General features: G+C 35.2%; 1 protein-coding gene across 1 annotated transcript; it reads left to right on the forward strand.

The window, feature by feature from the left end:
* Window positions 1-341: 341 nt before the first annotated feature.
* Window positions 342-1266, forward strand: LOC133039460 (uncharacterized). The gene is made up of 3 exons (XM_061118376.1): window positions 342-738; window positions 819-1007; window positions 1109-1266. The coding sequence occupies exons 1-3, from the start codon at window positions 722-724 to the stop codon at window positions 1212-1214; spliced, it is 312 nt and encodes a 103-aa protein (XP_060974359.1). The 5' UTR covers window positions 342-721; the 3' UTR covers window positions 1215-1266.
* The last annotated feature ends 16673 nt before the right edge of the window (window positions 1267-17939 follow it).

The following is a 17939-nucleotide window of genomic DNA, read 5'->3' on the forward strand; positions in this document are numbered from 1 at the left end:
AAGTTCACTGCCAGGAGTACGATGATTCACAAGCCCGGATTATGGTTTCAGAAATCCTGCAAGAGGACGCTGAAATCCCAGTCCCAATTGAAGAGTGCAGATATGTTAGGGACGTATACCAGATGTTCCTTCCTTGGCCTAAACACTTAATTTTAACAACCGAGGTAACTTCTCAACTCAAATTAATTATTAATGATTAGTGGAGTTTGAATATCTTCAATATTCATCCGTAGTGAAGTAGGTTCTGCGAATATATGTGCTGCGGTGGGATGGATGAACAAACTACTGTTATATATGTGTTATTTGTCGTTATACAGCCATGTTCAAAATTTTTAGGGTCATTCAATTACAACCGTTATGCTGCCGAAATTTCGGTAGAATTTGGATAAAATTTGATATATATATATATATTATGTTCTGTTTTGTTTAGGGTCCACTCGCTCAACCGCCCTCAAGACGTGATGTGTCAAAGGGGAAAGCTCCGATGCTTTCTCCACAAGGCCGTGGTGCACGGGAAGATGACTTGTTCACGGAAGAAAAGATGGCGTTGATCCCTAATTCGCTAAAATGGATGATTCATGAATTCCTGAGGCTCAAAGATAAACGTGATATAATCACAATTCCTATCCCCCGAGGATTCATTGCACCGCGTACCCAGATCACGTTATCTGGAGAGGATTTGCAGCAGGTTGCTACGTGTGACTACATCGGCAACCAGTGAATGCTGTTTGGAATGATGTATACTCTTCTTTAATCTAATTAACCTTATATCAAATTATAGTTAAATTATTATAAGACACTAATAATTTTTTTGGCAGGCACATATGGGAGAGCATCAACGGTCTGAGAAAAATTTTCAAGTTTTACGACCCAGAGCTTCTCATAGTGCATGGGATCAACGATGAAGAAAAGAGTCAGTCTTTTGACGATGCGGCAAGACGATTGGCTAATTGGTTATCATTAATGAACAACAACCACCAAATGTTCTTTATTCCTTGGAATATCGGGTAAACTTTATTAAATTCTTTAGTGCTAATTGTTCATTTCTATATTATGTCTTCAAATTATTTTTATACTATCTTACTTATATTCCAATATAATTTTCTAGGATGCATTGGACGCTAGTGGTGGTTACGCCAAGGAAAATTATCCATTTAAACCCTATAAGTGGCCGCCCAATTCCCGAAGTAATAGAACAAATGATCGGAAGGTAATAATTTAATGACTTCTTATGTAACGAATTTAAATTAACTAACAAATTGAAATGCTAATATAATTTTCCCAAACAGGGCATTCATGTATATAGGGAACGCACATGACTATCTTGGCCTGTGGCAAGGAATTAACCAAGCAAACTGTCCAAGACAACCTAAAAGCCAAGAATGCGGTTTTTATGTTTTGAAATATATCATTGACATCGTCGCACGTGCCAACCCCAGCCGTTACATACAAGATCAAAAAGCTGTAAGTTTTAATTATTGATTATAGTATATAAATTCTATAATAACAAATATATAATATACATATACATAAACTAATATAAATTTTTAATTTTTTTAACAGTTTGGGGGTAAGAAGCAATACGATCCAAAAACAGAAATATTACCACTACAGCGAAAGTGGATCGAACAATTGATGGCGGTGATTCACGGTGACGATTGAGGTTGAAAGGTCGAAGAATTTTTCTTCATTATGTAATTTTTATAGATTAACTTGGAGTTAGATTTATTAACTTATTAATATTTTTAACTAATTTTACATTAGTGTTTGTGTAATATTTAATTACTTTTATGAAATCAAATTATGTTTTTACCCAAATTTAAATAATATTTAATTTAAAATGTAATTAATATATAATTAAATTAAATAAATATGTAATATAAAATTTAAATAAATATGTAATTTAAATTAAATAAAATAATATATAAATTAATAAATATATAATTAAAATGTAATTAAAATTATATAATTAAATTAAAAAAAATGAAAAAACTGAAAAAACTGTACCTATGGCGTCGGTTGCTACGCCACATATGGCGTCGGTTATTGGCTAGGAACAGACGCCATATGTACCCCTATGGCGTCGGTTCCCAGCTAATAACCGACGCCATAGGGGTACATATGGCGTCGGTTCATATAAACCCTTTAGCCTCGCCCTGATCAGCGTCGGTAGCGAATTTCGCAAAAACCGACGCTGAAAGGGCTTAAAAACCGCCTCTAAAGGGGGTTTTTGTAGTAGTTAAGAAGTCCTTTTCAGTGAAAAGTGCCTTTTTAAATGATTACCCAGGGTATTTTTGTCATAATCCATTTTAAAAAAATACATGCCTTTAATTTTGGCAGTTTTGTGGTTTCAAGGCACATCATGAGCATTAAATAACCATCTTTTCCACTTTTTTTTTTTTAATTTACACCCGTTGGATCATTTACTCCTTAATCTAACAGAGATCAACCCAATGGTATAAGATGAAAAAAGGAACCACCATTTCATCATGTTTGCCATTTCAAAAAATTTCTTGAGGTTCTCTGCAAAAAACCCCACCCAGATTTTTTGAAGCTTTGCATGCCATCTTTGTCTTTGACGTACTTCTTGCAAGTTTCGTCAGATTTTCTTTTCAACCTCAAGCATTCAAAGAGATCAACAAGTCGTTCCCTGCATCGTCGATTTCAGAACTACTCATCGCGCCAAAACATGACTTTAAACAGTAAGTGATTCATCTTTCTCTGTTTTCTTATATGCTTTTTATTTCACATTTCTGGGTTTGATCACTACTTTCTTAGTGCACCTTTGTGACCTTATTTGGTTTTAGCAAGTTTAGGTTGAACTTTTTCTGGGTAAATTTTAGGGTTTAGGCAGAGTGTAGACTTTTGGGGTTTTCAAATTTACCAGCTTCTGGTTTGATAAATTTCATCTAGGAATTGGGATTGCTTTCTTCTTGTAACAATGTCAAAATCTAGTTCAGAAGTTTATCATCCAGAAATCTTAGAAACAGAGTGCCCCGGTGAACTTACCATCCCATTTAAACCCAGAATTTCAAAACCCCAGCCCAAATTAGAGATAAATGATGCAAAAATTAGGGACCACTTAGTAAAAACCCACTAAGATGATATTTCTAGTAGGCACAGGCGCTTCTTGCGAAAAATAACAGAAGGCAAACGTCATTTCTTATGAGATGCTTCTTGGCCCGAACCTCCCAGTTTATCAGCTATTCCTTTGGTTAGGCCTTTATTTTTACCCAAAGTCACGATTGCTTTTGAACCAGGTGACCTTGACTTTGAAGTCATGTCTTCCAAGCCACATAAATCAAAGACTCCTTAAGATCGTAATGTTACCTTCGAGGATGAACTAATTGAGTCGAGGGTATGAGCCATCGAAGATTACGTAGGTAGCATCCTAAGGACTTGTGGCATTGACCAAAAGCAAAAATGACGAGTTAGATCAGTAGCCCTTGGCGAGATTAGTTGTTACCTACCAGAACGACTCACTCGCGAAGCATCCTAGGGGACCAATGGTGAGGCATGTATGAGTGGCTCAACAGGGATAGGCGCTTGGAGCCTCGAACACATCACGACTGGAGCAATTATCCCCCTGCAAGATTACTATAAGGACTTCCTAGACCATCTCGGAATTTCCCCATTACAGGTTGTTCTTATTTCATACAAAATCCTTGCAAGTTTAATGGTTCTGTACAAAATCTTAGGATGGGAGTGCCCCACTCCCCTTGAAATAGTATATATACTTTGTCAAGGCCGTTCCTGCGAGGAAGAATGCTACAGGAGGTTTTTTATTATCTTGGGACTCACACAAGCGATCGTATGATCATTGTTGGGTTGCCATACAAAACCCATTTAAAAGAGGACTTCTTCTGGACGACTGGCCTCTCCCCAATCAATACAACTACCTTCTGCATAATACGTAAGTGACTATTTGCCTTAAACTTGGTTTTAAATTAGTCCATGTTTTCAGTTTTAGCCTTGTTGACTTGTAATCTTATTATTTTGACAGCTGTCTTGAAAAGACCAACTCCTACCCCCGAGATGGCTGAGCGACGCAGGCTCTTGCTGGGTCTTCCATATGGTCTCCTATCAGCTGAGTTCCTTTTGAACGAGGTCAACTTGAGTCCGTGGGCCTCCTCACTGAGAACAAGTATAATAGTGATTCTAAATATCCCAAGTATGCATTGTGGTAGCAAGTTCTGGTCCCAACTGACGAGGTAACTCAGGATTACATGGCTCGAGTGCACTACCTTCAGAACGCAGTTCCTTAGGAAGCCGAAGAAGGAGCATCTCAAGGTAATCAATGTAGTTGGTCACCCACAGTGCTTAGGGTCGAGCGTACCACATTAGTGTCTTTTTGAGATAGCCAGTATAATTTCTATACCTGGAATCCCTTCCTCATAGATTGCATTGCACATAGGTTTGGTAGTTGGTACCCAGAATTCCACGTTCAAATTAGCACTACATATTATTATGGGATAGTCGATCAGTACGGGATCATGCTGGATAGGTCAGGTCATATAGATTTGAGCTGGGATTTAGAACTAATTAATTCCTACTACATATTTAGGATCACAGGATGTAAAGACTTTAGTGAATATTATAGTCCTCCCTCTTCGTCTTCTTATAATTATGGTAAATCCCTTAGGTGGGAAATAATCTCCCCAATTTCCCTTTTTTCTTGTTTTTAAACGAATGTTAACACATTGTTTTGTCTCGCAGAAATGGATCACGAAGACCTTCTTCATTCCTCGAGCAAGAAGGGGAAGAAGAGGTTAACTGCCTTGGAGACTTCCTCTAATGTCAACGTGGAGCCCCTCAAAAGGCCTAGGAAGACAACTGCCAATAAGAAGCGAGCCTCCCAAGCCATAGACCTTGATGCCCCTGAGAACCAGGCTCAGGCTCACCCTCTGGCCCTCGCGCATATTGAAGAGCCCATTCCCAAGGCAAATCAAGCTGTGGCCTCTTTGAGCCAAGCACTTGAGACCCTACCATCAAGGCTGGGAATGCTGGCTCAGAGCATTCTGTGCAGTACCCTACGGCTTGTTGCCGTCACCTCTGATCCTTCCTTCCCAACAATTAGGATCTCATAAACAATGATAGCCTAAACGAGATGCTCGATAGAAGTGTCACCTTTGGCCTCTTGGTAAACTTCTGTACTCTTCTCGTTTTACTTCTCTTTTTAACAACCTTAAAAAATACTTATGCATTTTTCTTTATTTTCAGCAAACTTTCAGCTTCTTTGTCGCCCCACGTCGGGGTCTAGACAGGAGGAACAATTAGAGACTGAGATCTAGAAGGTGATTGGTCAATGAGAGGCCATGTCCAGGAAATGGAACGAAGCTTAGACGAAGATCTACTGCTTAAACAAGGAAGTCGAGGAGGTGAAGAGGGCCAACAAGGCTGAACTTGAAGCTGCTTAGAAGGAGGCGAAGCACAAGTCCGAGGTACGCCAGAAACTCCAAGAGGAACTCAATGCAGCCAATGCAGCGCTCGAGGAGAAAGAGGCTAACACCAAGGAGCGATGCAATGCCATTGCCATGCGCTCCATCTATCGAGCTTTGATGGCGAATCCAAAAATGGATTTGAGTTTCCTGGGAAAGGCCCTGGAGGAAGCCCTTGAACACTGCGAGCAAGCTAAAAGGCAGAAGAGGAAGCTGAGGTAGCAAGAGAAGCTATAAAAGAAGAACCATCCAAATCCCCTACTATGTAGGCTTGGTTTTTAATTAATAACTCTATTTTTTTATTTTAGGAAAATGGCCATAAGGCCCAGACATTGGTTTGCCCTTTGTGGCTTTTCTGTAAAGACAAGTTTGCAAAGTTGGATGGCCAACTTTGCTTTTATTTTATCTTTTATTTAATGCCTTGTACTTTTACATTCAAACTTAATACATTTGTTTACTTGTGTTTTTCATTCACAACTTAAACAATTATGTTTTGATCAAATTTAAATACTTTAGGCCTTTCCATTGCTCTTATTTTCCTTTGATATTGTTTGAGTAGTTATTAATCTACAATATGCGCAAGCAGGTGTTGTCTGCTATGCTTTTGATTTGCGAGCAGTTTATTAATTCTACTTCGCATAAACAATTGTAATCTGTTTTAAGCAAACTTAAATATACTTTTACATAATTCATTTTGCGAATTATCTTGTACATTATTAATTGCTTATATGAATAGTTAGGCCTTCTATTCATACTTTAGGTTTAGGTATTTTTTTCAAGGCATCTTAGTGTCTCATTTAATACTTTCCTACAAAATGCGAGCTGTTGATATTCAGCTTCGCACGTAGCTTAATGTTGTTTTATGAGTTGAATCTCATTTACAACTGCTACCTTTGACTTTCATTTCTTGCGAAAAAGGTTCTTTATCAATCATCTAAAGAAACTTTAAAAATTTCCAAAGTAGAGTGGGTTCGCAATATATCATGTATTTCTAGATGAATTTCGGTTAATGATAAACACATATATATATGTACTCCTCATGTAATTTTAAAGAATGAAACTTTGTAATTACTTGAAAAATGATTTGACTTTTTTGATAATCGAAGTTCAAAATATTACATCAGCAATAGAGATTACAACATCATTTTACTGGTAGTAGGGTCGTAAATGTTCCATGTTCTAGTAGTTCTTTATTAGTGAGCCATTAAGACGAGCTAATTTATAAAACCCGATTCTTACTATTGCCTCAATCACATAAGGACCCTCCTAGCTTGGGTTAAATACTGCTGCAGATGCATCCCCCGTTCCTTAGCACCAAGTCACCAAAACTGAAAAGCCTCTTCTTCACTTACTTGTTGAAGTATCTTGTCACTCGGTGTTGGTATGTTGCATTGGTGATTTGCGACTTAGTACGCTTTTCGTTAAGTAGATCCAAAGACAATTTCAATAGTTCTTGGTTTTCTTCTTGATTATAGAAATCTCGTTTGTGGATCGCAATATTGACTTTTACTGGCAGCATTGCCTTCAAGAAAAATGCCAGCGAGAATAGAGTATGCCTTGTTGCTATTTTCTCTATTGTTATGTGAGCCCAAAGTACTTGTGGTAGTTCATCGACCCATCTACCTTTGGCAGCGTCTAACTTGTTTTTGATAGTATCCTTCAAGGTTTTATTAACAACTTTTACTTGCCCATTTGCCTGAGGCCTTGACACCGACGAGAAGCTCTTAATAATCTTGTTCCTCTCGCAGAACTCAGTGAATAATTCACCATCAAACTGAGTTCCATTATCAGATACTATCTTAATGGGTATTCCAAACCTACAAACTACGTTCTTGACGAAAAATTCGAGAACTTTTTTGTAGGTTATGGAAACCAGAGGTTCAGCCGCTGTCCTTTTATAAGGAAGTCAACCGCCACCACTGCGTACTTTGCTCCTCCTCGCCCTGTGGGGCATGCCCCAATCTGATCAATCACCCATATTGCAAATGGGTAAGGCGAGGTCACCCTCCTTAGTTCCGTTGGTGGTATGCGAGGTATATGTGAAAACCTTTGACACTTATCACATTTCTTGACAAATTCGTGTGTGTCTTTATTTATAGTTGGCCAATAATATCATTGTCGAATTATCTTCTTTGACAAGCTTTGCCAACCTGCATGGTCTCTACAAAAGCCTTCATGGATTTCTTTGATAATCTCATTTGCTTTTGTGGTGAGGACACACCGTAGGAGAAGGATTGATTAACCCCTTGTTGGGCTTTATGCCCTAAATAAAACTCATTTCATATAATCAGATTTACTTATTAATAAAGATCAGAAATAACATTTTATGTTGCATGGTTCACATGATTTATTTCATGATTATATGTATATAATGTATGAATTCTTTTTAAGTCCAGAACATATGAGTTTGTTAAAGATTATAGTGTTGTCAGCACAGTGGAATATAATCTTAATTATATGTTCAAAAGTTTATTCCCTGATTTGTCAGAACACTGGATTTAAACTGACATGGTATAATCAGCGATATGTATTCTTACACCTTGAAAAAGTGTTATGTCCTTTCCAGGACATTGGCAAAGTTTACCAGTATCGGATGTATGGAGTATACATCGGAAGGGACCGATATTGAACTTTGATTAGATATATTAAAATTTTCCGTAATATCTATTCAATTCAATATCACCTGTTGATCCTAGAACAAATGATCTTAATCCTGATATCACTACTAGAAAAACGGGTTTTAGTGACACACATTGAGTAACTCTAAAAATATTTAGTGACACTTCAACGCGTGTCACTAATGAGGGTGACTGGAAAGACAATTTTCAGTGACACTTCAAACGTGTCACTAAACCTTTTTACATTCACATTTTGCGCGTCACTATAGGCGTATAGTATCAGACTGAAAAAGTAACAGCCACACACATAAAGTGTCACTATATCTTCTTTTTTTATTATTATTAATATTAATATGTTTTTTATATGTAAAAAAATTAATATTATTTTTTTAAAATTCAGATTTTATATTATAAATTTATAAAAATAATTTAATTAACTATATTTTTTTTTTGAGAAAATTAATCAACTATATATTTATCAATTATACATTAATATATTTTAATTTTAGATATAAAATTATTAATAAATCAATATAACAAAATATCACAATTATACAAAATCAAAAATCAATTCATCAAAAATCTGTACATAATTAATAATAACAAATCTATACACACAAACTCTATTTTCTTCCTTACAAAATAAAAAATCTAGAATCAACAAACAAAATGAGTAAACATTAGTAAAAAGTTTATACATCATTTGAAACTAAATGATATATCTATAAACAATAAAAAAAAAATGACACAAACAGCATACAATTTAAATCAAAACTAAAATCTCTAAATCTATATAAAAAAAACTACAAAGAACTGCCCAATATCAAACCCCAAAAAGATGAAACCCGAGGTGCGAAAGGGATGGCCGTCGTTCATCGAGGCTTGCGAACGACCACCAGTGACTACTCTGGCCGTACGTCGAGATTTCTGCTCTTCCCGTTGCTCGGAATTTCAGGCGTTGCGAACACTGTGATGTGGTCCATTTGGACCATCGTCGTTCACCTAGCACGCCGCCGATCGAATGAAGAGGGAACGAGGGATGGGAAAGAGATTAAGGGCTTCGTAGTTTACTGGGGTAAAGCTTGAGGATTTGATCGCCATGGCTGGAAGAAGGAAAAAAAAAAGGTTGGAGATTGAGGAGTATAGCCGCACCAAATAGAGGAGAGAGAGATAGAGATCGGTAGAGAAATAGGGATTTTAGGGTTTCTATTCTAACATATCCCTTTTATATCTCTTTTTAGTTTTTTTTTTATTTTTTTTAATAAATAAATTTAGAGAGAGAAATAGGATAACTTAGGGTTTTTTTAAATAGGCTGATTATATTCAGCTTTTTTTTTTTCCTTTTTTATTTTATTATATTTATTTTATATTTTATTATTTAATTTTTTATATTGGGTGATAATGTTTTAATGAATTGAGAATTGTATTTGATTAAGAAAAAGAGGGTGGCGTGAATAACTATGATTTACCATTATTAATATATTTTTTATTTTTTTTATTTATTTATTAATTACAACTGTACTTTTTTATATAAAAAATTAAGTTATGATATAGTGACATGCCAGATGTGTGGGGATATGTTTATCCATTCACGCCTGGCGCGTCACTATATGCCAATATTTTTTATATTAATAAAATTAAAATAAAATTTGTTTTACTCTTTAGTGACACTCTATATTTTTAGTGACACACATTACAAGAGACTAACACTGAATGTTTAGAGTCTAATTATGTATGTCACTAAAAATCACTCTTAACTCTTTAGTGACACGCACTTTTCTGCGCGTCACTATATAGTGTCACTAAAAGGGTAAATTGTAGTAGTGTATGGTTAGGTTCAATCTCAAGAGTGTTATCCGTGTTCTTTGATTTGTTAGTTAAGCCTACTTTTGGGTCAGAGTGATATGTACATTTTGGGAACACGGTAGTGCAATTCAGTGGGAGCGCTAACATAAATATGGAATCTATAGCTTTTATTTGGCAAATAGAAAGTAAAGGATGACTTCCTTCAAGCTTAACCAAATGAAGATAAATGGTGGAGATCTCATTTCACTTAGCTGAAATATCATTTATACAGGGTTAAGTGTTTTAAGGATAAAATACATTGAAGGTGTAGCGGTAACAGTAGTGCCTTTTCAGTGTAAATCATCTATATAGAGGATCATTGATCACATTAGGGTTATAACAATGGATAACTAATGACGTGTCTATATCATGGAACATATAGAGCGTTCTATATGACTGAGAGTGCAATTCCAAGTTCTAAGTGTGGATTCAATGAGGAATTAATAAGTTAGGGAATTTACTTGGTAAATTCGGTTCAACTTATTGGAAGCTCGGTTCTATAGACCCATGGTCCCCATACTAGTTGAGACCATACTGCTTGTAAGACTCAGTTAATTGATTTTAATTATTCAATTATAATTCTAAAAGTTAGACTATGTCTAATTTGTGAATTCTCACAATTTAAGGATGAAATCGTAATAAAAGGGTTTCTAGGTTTAATTATTAATTAAGAGACTTTGTATGTCTAATTAATAATTATTTTAAATGACAATATTATTTAATGATCTATTTTAGTTATTAAATAATTAGTTTTGGCATTTAAATGATTAGAATTGGAAAAATGGCATTTTTGGAGAAATAGAAATAAAATTGAGGAAACTGCAAAATTCAAGTGAGGCCCATTTCACCCTATGGCCGGCTACCTCTTTGTGTGTTTCCCAATTATTATTTTCAATTTTAATTGCCATGTAATTGCTAATCAAAGCCTAGCAATAATAGGAAAGTGGTGGATCACACTAAATAAGACAGTTAATCAATTACACAGTAAAAGAGGAAACTGCTTATTTGGAAAGTTGTGCTCTCCCTTTTCCCTATATATAGCAGCCCTTGTTCTCTTCTCTTAAAGCTTCAGATCACACAAAATTATGAGAGAAAAGGAGAAAAAATTTTCGAAATCCTTGTGGGAGAGTAGTGCCCACACACATCAAGTGGTATCTCAATCATAGTATGTAAGACTATGGAAATTCTGCATCAAAGAAGGAGAAAAGAAGATCCAGATTCAGATCTTGATTATGCTCTGCTACAGAAAGGAATCAAGGGCTAGAGATCTGAATGGAAGGAGTCATATTATTCCGCTGCACCCACTGTAAGGTTTTCTAAACTTTATATGTGTTTATTTTCATTGTTTTAGAATTCATATTAGGGTGTTAATCAAACAGACGTGTTAGTAAATCTAGATCCTGGTAAAATAATTTCCAACACCCCTTTGATACAATTTGCCTTCTACTATCGTGCAGTGAGGCACTGAATACAAGAGTGTTTGTGCCTCGTTTTTGTCAGTTGGAAGTTGCCCGTTGAGGAGATTGTTGACTATGGGTGTCATCCAGGTAGGCAAGCTATTTATCATCTCAATTTCTTCCTTCTCACATTTACTTGGCTCGTTTAACACTTCCACTGGTACCAAGTTCAATTCATCAAGTTCATCCTGCGAGGCCAATTTTGCTAAGGCATCAGCATTAGAGTTTTGTTCTTTTGGAATTTTCTCAATTTTGAAATAATCAAACTTTTCCAAGTTCTTCCGAACCTTCTCTGGGTACTTTGCCATTTTTAAGCCCTCAGCATGGTATTCCCCTAAGACTTGATTTACAATTAATTGCGAATCACTATGGTATGTAAGATTTTTGACCTTTAACACTTTAGTTATCTTCAAACCAGCGATCAAGGCTTCATACTCAGCCTCATTATTTGAAGTGTTGAATTGAAATCTCAAGGCACAGTGAAACTTAAAGCCTTCTGGCAAAATTAATATCACCCTTGCACTCGAGCCATGTTCATTGGATGCTCCATCCACGTACAAATTCCACGTGTTTGCCTCTCGCTGAACAAGTGGGTTCTCATCTGGAGTTACCCCCTCTATCAAGAAATCTTCCAAGGCTTGGCCCTTGATGGATGTTCTTGGGTGATAATTATTAGTATTTTTACAATTATTTATTTTAATAATTTGTGGGTCCCATTATTAGAAATGGGCATTAGATTTATAATTTCTTAATTCTAGAGATTTTATTAAACTTTAGGTGTATTATATGAATTATATTTGGATTATGTTATTTTTATAATTTTTGCTCGGCGACAACGGAAAATGCGATGGATGGCTAGTTTGATCACATGGGTAAGTCTAGAATCTTATTTCTTAGTGGGATGTATATTTGAGAAAATAGAGTAGCGGGATTGAGCGGGTTTATGGAATTTGACCATTTTACCCCTAGCCTTGAAAATACCTAAGTTATAAGTTTAGGGGCATTTTATTAAATTGCCAAAAGAAGAGACTTGGTGGCTGTCCTAGATGATGACACCTAGCAAGTATGATTTCAGCAAAAGATTAATTTGATTAATCTTTATTCACTTTAGGATAAATAAAGGAAAATAGGAAAATTAAGGAAAAACACAAAATCAAGAGAACCCTTTTCTCTCTCTCTCTTCTTGTTTGTGCACCACAAAACAAAGAAGGAACTCAGCAACTTTTCATCTAGTTTTCTGGGGATTCAACCATTGAATCAAGAGTAATTGGAGTAGGTAAGCTCTAGAACTTCTAACCTTGAGTTTTTAAAGCTTTGTATTGGTTTTAACTTGTGATTTTTGAAATGAAGAGCTATTAGGATTTAGGGGTTGTGTAGTCTGATTTCTAAGTTGATTTTATGTTGATTTTAAACTTTGGATACTAGTTTTGGTTTATGGGGATAGAATTGAGCAATCTTGAGCTTAGAAATCCAAATTTTGATCTTCAATGGCATGTTTGGTTTTTGTGTATTTTTCTGGGATTTTCTGGTTGAAATATATAGTGTATACCCTATTTAGGTACTCTGGAAAGTTTGGAGGCAATTGGACATGTTTTAAAGAAATTGGATGTTTTTTGGAGAAGAATGGTATAAACCGGTTAATCGGTTTACCATAAAACCAGGTTTCTCAGTTCTCGTCCATTTCAGTGCATTAGTTGGGTGTTTTCCTGTTTCCTAAATTAATGTAATCCCTTGAGAGTATAATAGACCGTTGACTTGTAGACTCAGGTTTCCCGGATTAGGGTTTCAGACATGTGATTTATCCAGTTTTAATATGTGATTAGGGCATCCATCCAGCATAAGACTTTCTGTTCAGGTCGGTCAACTCACTTGAATCTAGAAAGGAGGTAAGAACTGTGTATAATGTGTAATATGAATATGCATGCTTATAGGTTTGTTACACTACCAACACTTGTACGGTTATGGTACAAAGTGCATTGGTATAGTGTATATTGTTAAGGAGTACATTATAGTGATACCAGCACAAGTACGGGAAAGTACAGGGTGTGTGTGGTATATCATTTGGTAGTACTCAGAGTATGAATCAAACCCTACCAACACTCGTGTAATGAGGTACAAAGTGTACGTGGTATAGTGGCTGTACCCTAGTATGGAACGTTCTTACTGATTTGTTAAGCCTGTAAATAGGTGTATGGTCGCCTAGATACAAGTCGATATTATATGATATGTTATATGCGTTTTTACTGAGTTTGTCGACTCACATTTTTGCTTCCATGTGTAGGTAAAGGAAAGGTGAAAGCTGAAAAGGAGTGAGCCTGAGCTGGGATGAGGTTGTACATGTCATGGCATTGCAACCTGGATTGTTCGGTCTCGGGAGATCTGGGGTTATTATTTTGTAGTTGTTGTGCGACTTTGTTATGTATTTTGCATATTTATAATAAAAGTTGTAAATGATTTTATAAAGTTATAAAGTTTAATATTTAATATAAAAGTTTTAATTTGGCATGATTTTCGAGTAAGTTCTTTGATTAGCAAAGATAGTACTTGTAACGCCCTAATCTATAGGGACGCCACGTGTGTGATTTTATAAACTAGTTTAATACTAATAGAATAATTAATTATTAAAAACCGTGATAATATTAAAAACTTGACTAAAATAAAACACTAAAAACGGACATTATAACGGCATAAAAAAGTATTTTCTGGGAATCCCTGTTATAAAAAGTTTTACTAAAGAAATATATACGACAACCATTTAAACATAAAATCAAAATACACAGTAGATACAGCTAGTCCAAAACAACTCCTGGCAACTCGGCACGCAGGCCGGTGAGGTCAATATGTACATTGCTGGAGAAGACTGCCACCTCATGGTTGATCTAGCTTTTCTTTGCCTTTACCTTCACCACATAGCACCAGTGAGTCACAAGGACTCAGCAAGAAAAGTAATAATAACAATCATATAGTTTATTATTCGAATATTGTCAATTATACACAATAAGGATCAAACCATCACACTTTGTTCATAAGATGAAATCCAAATCACTACTGGCATCTGCCACGAATAAACATTAGTATACAGATATTTGGTAATACAAAACTATTATACCAATAATGGAATTCATATTCATTTAGTCATATAAATAATATTTATGTAACCTCATAAAGCAACCATCTTCATGACATGCATAATCTGATGATCTTGTGTTGTATCGCCTAATCAGGCAAGCCCGTGCTATAGCCTGGCACCCATATGTCGCATAACTACATCACCTAATCAGGTGAGCCTATGCCAAAAACCTGCACCCATATATCATATAATTGCATCACCTAATCAGGTGGGCCCGTGCCACAATCTGGCACCAATATATCGCATCGTCCAATTAGACGAGCTCGTACCTACGCCTGGTACTTATCATGTCACAGACGCCCGTACTTACGCCCAGTATGTCGCCAGGAAAATTACATCACCTAATCAGGTGAGCCCATATATCACATGCATAATATTATCACATTATCAATACTCAACCAATTAATCTTTTCAATATATAACTATGTCTCAATATTAATCAATTCATAACAATACTAATTGTATTACATACAACGTACTATGCAGTACAATATACTTTTCAATATATAACAATATTAACTATATCTCAATATTGATCAATTCATAACAATTACTATGCAGTACAATATACTTTTCAATATATAATAATATTAACTATATCTCAATATAAATCAATTCATAACAATACTAATTGTATTACATACAACGTGCTATGCAGTACAATATACTTTTCAATATATAACAATATTAACTATATCTCAATATTGATCAATTCATAACAATACAAATTGTATTACATACAATGTGCTATGCAGTACAATATACTTTTCAATATATAACAATATTAACAATATCTCAATATTAATCAATTCATAACAATACTAATTGTATTAGATACAACGTACTATGCAGTACAATATACTTTTCTTACCTTTAATCCAGGTTCATACATTTTGGCCAACCCAATTGGAGAACTATCCCCGATGATCTCGGCCCTATGTCACAACAACGGTAAACCAATAAGTGTTTATCCCAAAACACTGCTTAATATTCACATAAGACAATCTAGGGTTTTCTACCAAACCCCGCGGTATAAATACATTAAAATAAAACTTATATTTTGGCTCTAAAACATACACGATATTGCAAAGCTCGTCGCAAGCTTCAAAATGGTATATAGAATGTCCAAAACGGATACTTGAGTCAAAAATTATGACAAAAATACGATTTCTGATCTCTTAGAAATTTCTAAAAACTATAAAACTCGAAAATCTCAATTTTTGCACTCACCAAAACACTACCAAAACTTATCCAAATCACTCCAAACTTCACAGGGCGCATATATACCATAAATACTACCAACCTTACGTAATAGAAATAAAAATCGACCCTTTAAATGAAAAATGCCATTAACGTTCAGACTAAGCCTTAAAAAGTTCCAAACTTGATTTCTAACTCAAAATCAATTCAAATTCAACAATAAAATATCGGAACTAGTCCCATCACTACCCAAGAATAATTCTGTAAGGTAACTATTCTGATTCACAAAACCGCTATACGAAACCAATTGTTTTTAAATTAAAACGAAATTAAACCGTACCTTAAGCTTTCCCTCTTTAAGGATTTGCTATCTTGCTACTACTGGAGCTTAGATCGCTAAGTTTCGGATTGAAAATTAAAGAAAATGGATATAAGGGGAGAAAGTTTTATCAAAGGAGGGAGAACGAGGGTTTCGTTCGTCGTTCGTTCTGTTCTGTTTCACTGATAACTTAATATATATATATATATAAAAGTTAACTTACGTTAACTTATATATATAAATAATATTATAATAATATATTAATAATATAATAATATTAATAAAAACTTTATTATTAATAGTTATCTTATTATTTCTTAGCCACTAAGAAATTTCTATTTCTAGGGCATTTGACCAATTTCGAGTACCCTAAAATACCCCGATATTTCTAAAATAAACTTATCCCAATAATCTCATCAATATTTCTAACTAAAACTGTTGTGATATTTTTTGCCTCCAATCGGGTCTCTAGGGTCGCCAAACTTGAAAATATTATTATTTCACAAATAACTCATATTATATCCACGTATTTTAAATAAATCCCCGTAATTAACAAATTACGCTTACATATCCACTTATTGAGTCTCCAGGGTCGCCGAACCTGAAAATATTTTTATTCCACATATAGCTCATATTACATTCACACATGCTATATAAATCTCCGTAATTAACAAATTACGATTATTTACTCACTTATAGCAAAATTTAAATTTTATACTGAAATAGATTAGTAAGGTCATAATCCCACTAATTACCTGATTAACCCATAGTATAAATATAAACTCTAATTATTTACCATTAGGCTTATCGGGATATTACAGTACTGTAATTGAAAGAAATCATTGTAGCGTGCCTTAGCAGTATGGCATTACAGCCCCAGTTTAATTGACTATTTTATCAATCTTCCAAAAGCATCTGGTTTTGATAAAACTTGTCTTAGCGGTTGATTGATTAACACCTTAATCAGATGTGTCTGGAAGTAAGGCCTTCATATGTGAGATGCAAGGATTAGGCATAAGGCATGTTCTTCAAAAGGGGGATACCTCTATTCTGCCCCCAGTAACCTTTTACTAACATAGTAAATAGGTTGCTGGTGCTTTCCATCTCTTACACTATTGCTGGACTAATCCCATTTTCTAAGACAACCAAGTAGAGGAGTAATGTTTCTCCAGTTATTGGTTTCACCAAAACTAGAGGTGTCGACAAATGCCTTTTTAAGCTTTTAAAGGCCTCGCACTCTTCTGTCCACTCAAACTTTTTGTTGCCTCGGAATACATTGAAAAACGGTAAGCACTTATCAGTTGATTTCAAAATGAATCTGTTAAGAGCTGCCATTCTCCCTGTTAAGGCCTGGACTTACTTCAGTTTAGTTGGTGATGGCATCTCTATCAAAGCCTTGATTTTCTCAGGATTTGCTTCAATGCCCCTCGCGTTGACTATGAATCCCAAAAATTTTCATGAGGAAATTTTTTGGGTTAAGTTTCATATTGTACTTTTTCAATATTTCAAAGCACTTCGCGAGGTCTTTCGTGTGGTCTCCACTTTTTATCGATTTTACCAACATATCATTGACGTAGACCTCCATGTTTCTTCCTATTGTCTTGCAAACATTTCATTCACTATTCACTGATATGTCACCCCAGCATTTTTCAAACCAAATGGCATGACTTTATAACAATAATGTCCCATGTTGGTTACGAAGCTTGTTTGCTCTTTCTCAGGGACATGCATTTTTATCTGGTTATATCTAGAATATGCATCCATGAACAACATAAGCGCGTGTCCAGCAGTTGCATCAACTAACTTTTTGATCCTTGGTAATGGTAAGCAATGCTTTGGACACGCCTTATTTAAATTTGAGAAATTGATACAAGTTCTCCAGGTTCCATTTGGTCTTGGGATGAGCACAGGGTTGGATATCCACGAGGGATA

Source organism: Cannabis sativa, chromosome 6 (genome assembly GCF_029168945.1).
Source record: "Cannabis sativa cultivar Pink pepper isolate KNU-18-1 chromosome 6, ASM2916894v1, whole genome shotgun sequence".
In the NCBI taxonomy this organism is placed as follows: Eukaryota; Viridiplantae; Streptophyta; class Magnoliopsida; order Rosales; family Cannabaceae; genus Cannabis; species Cannabis sativa.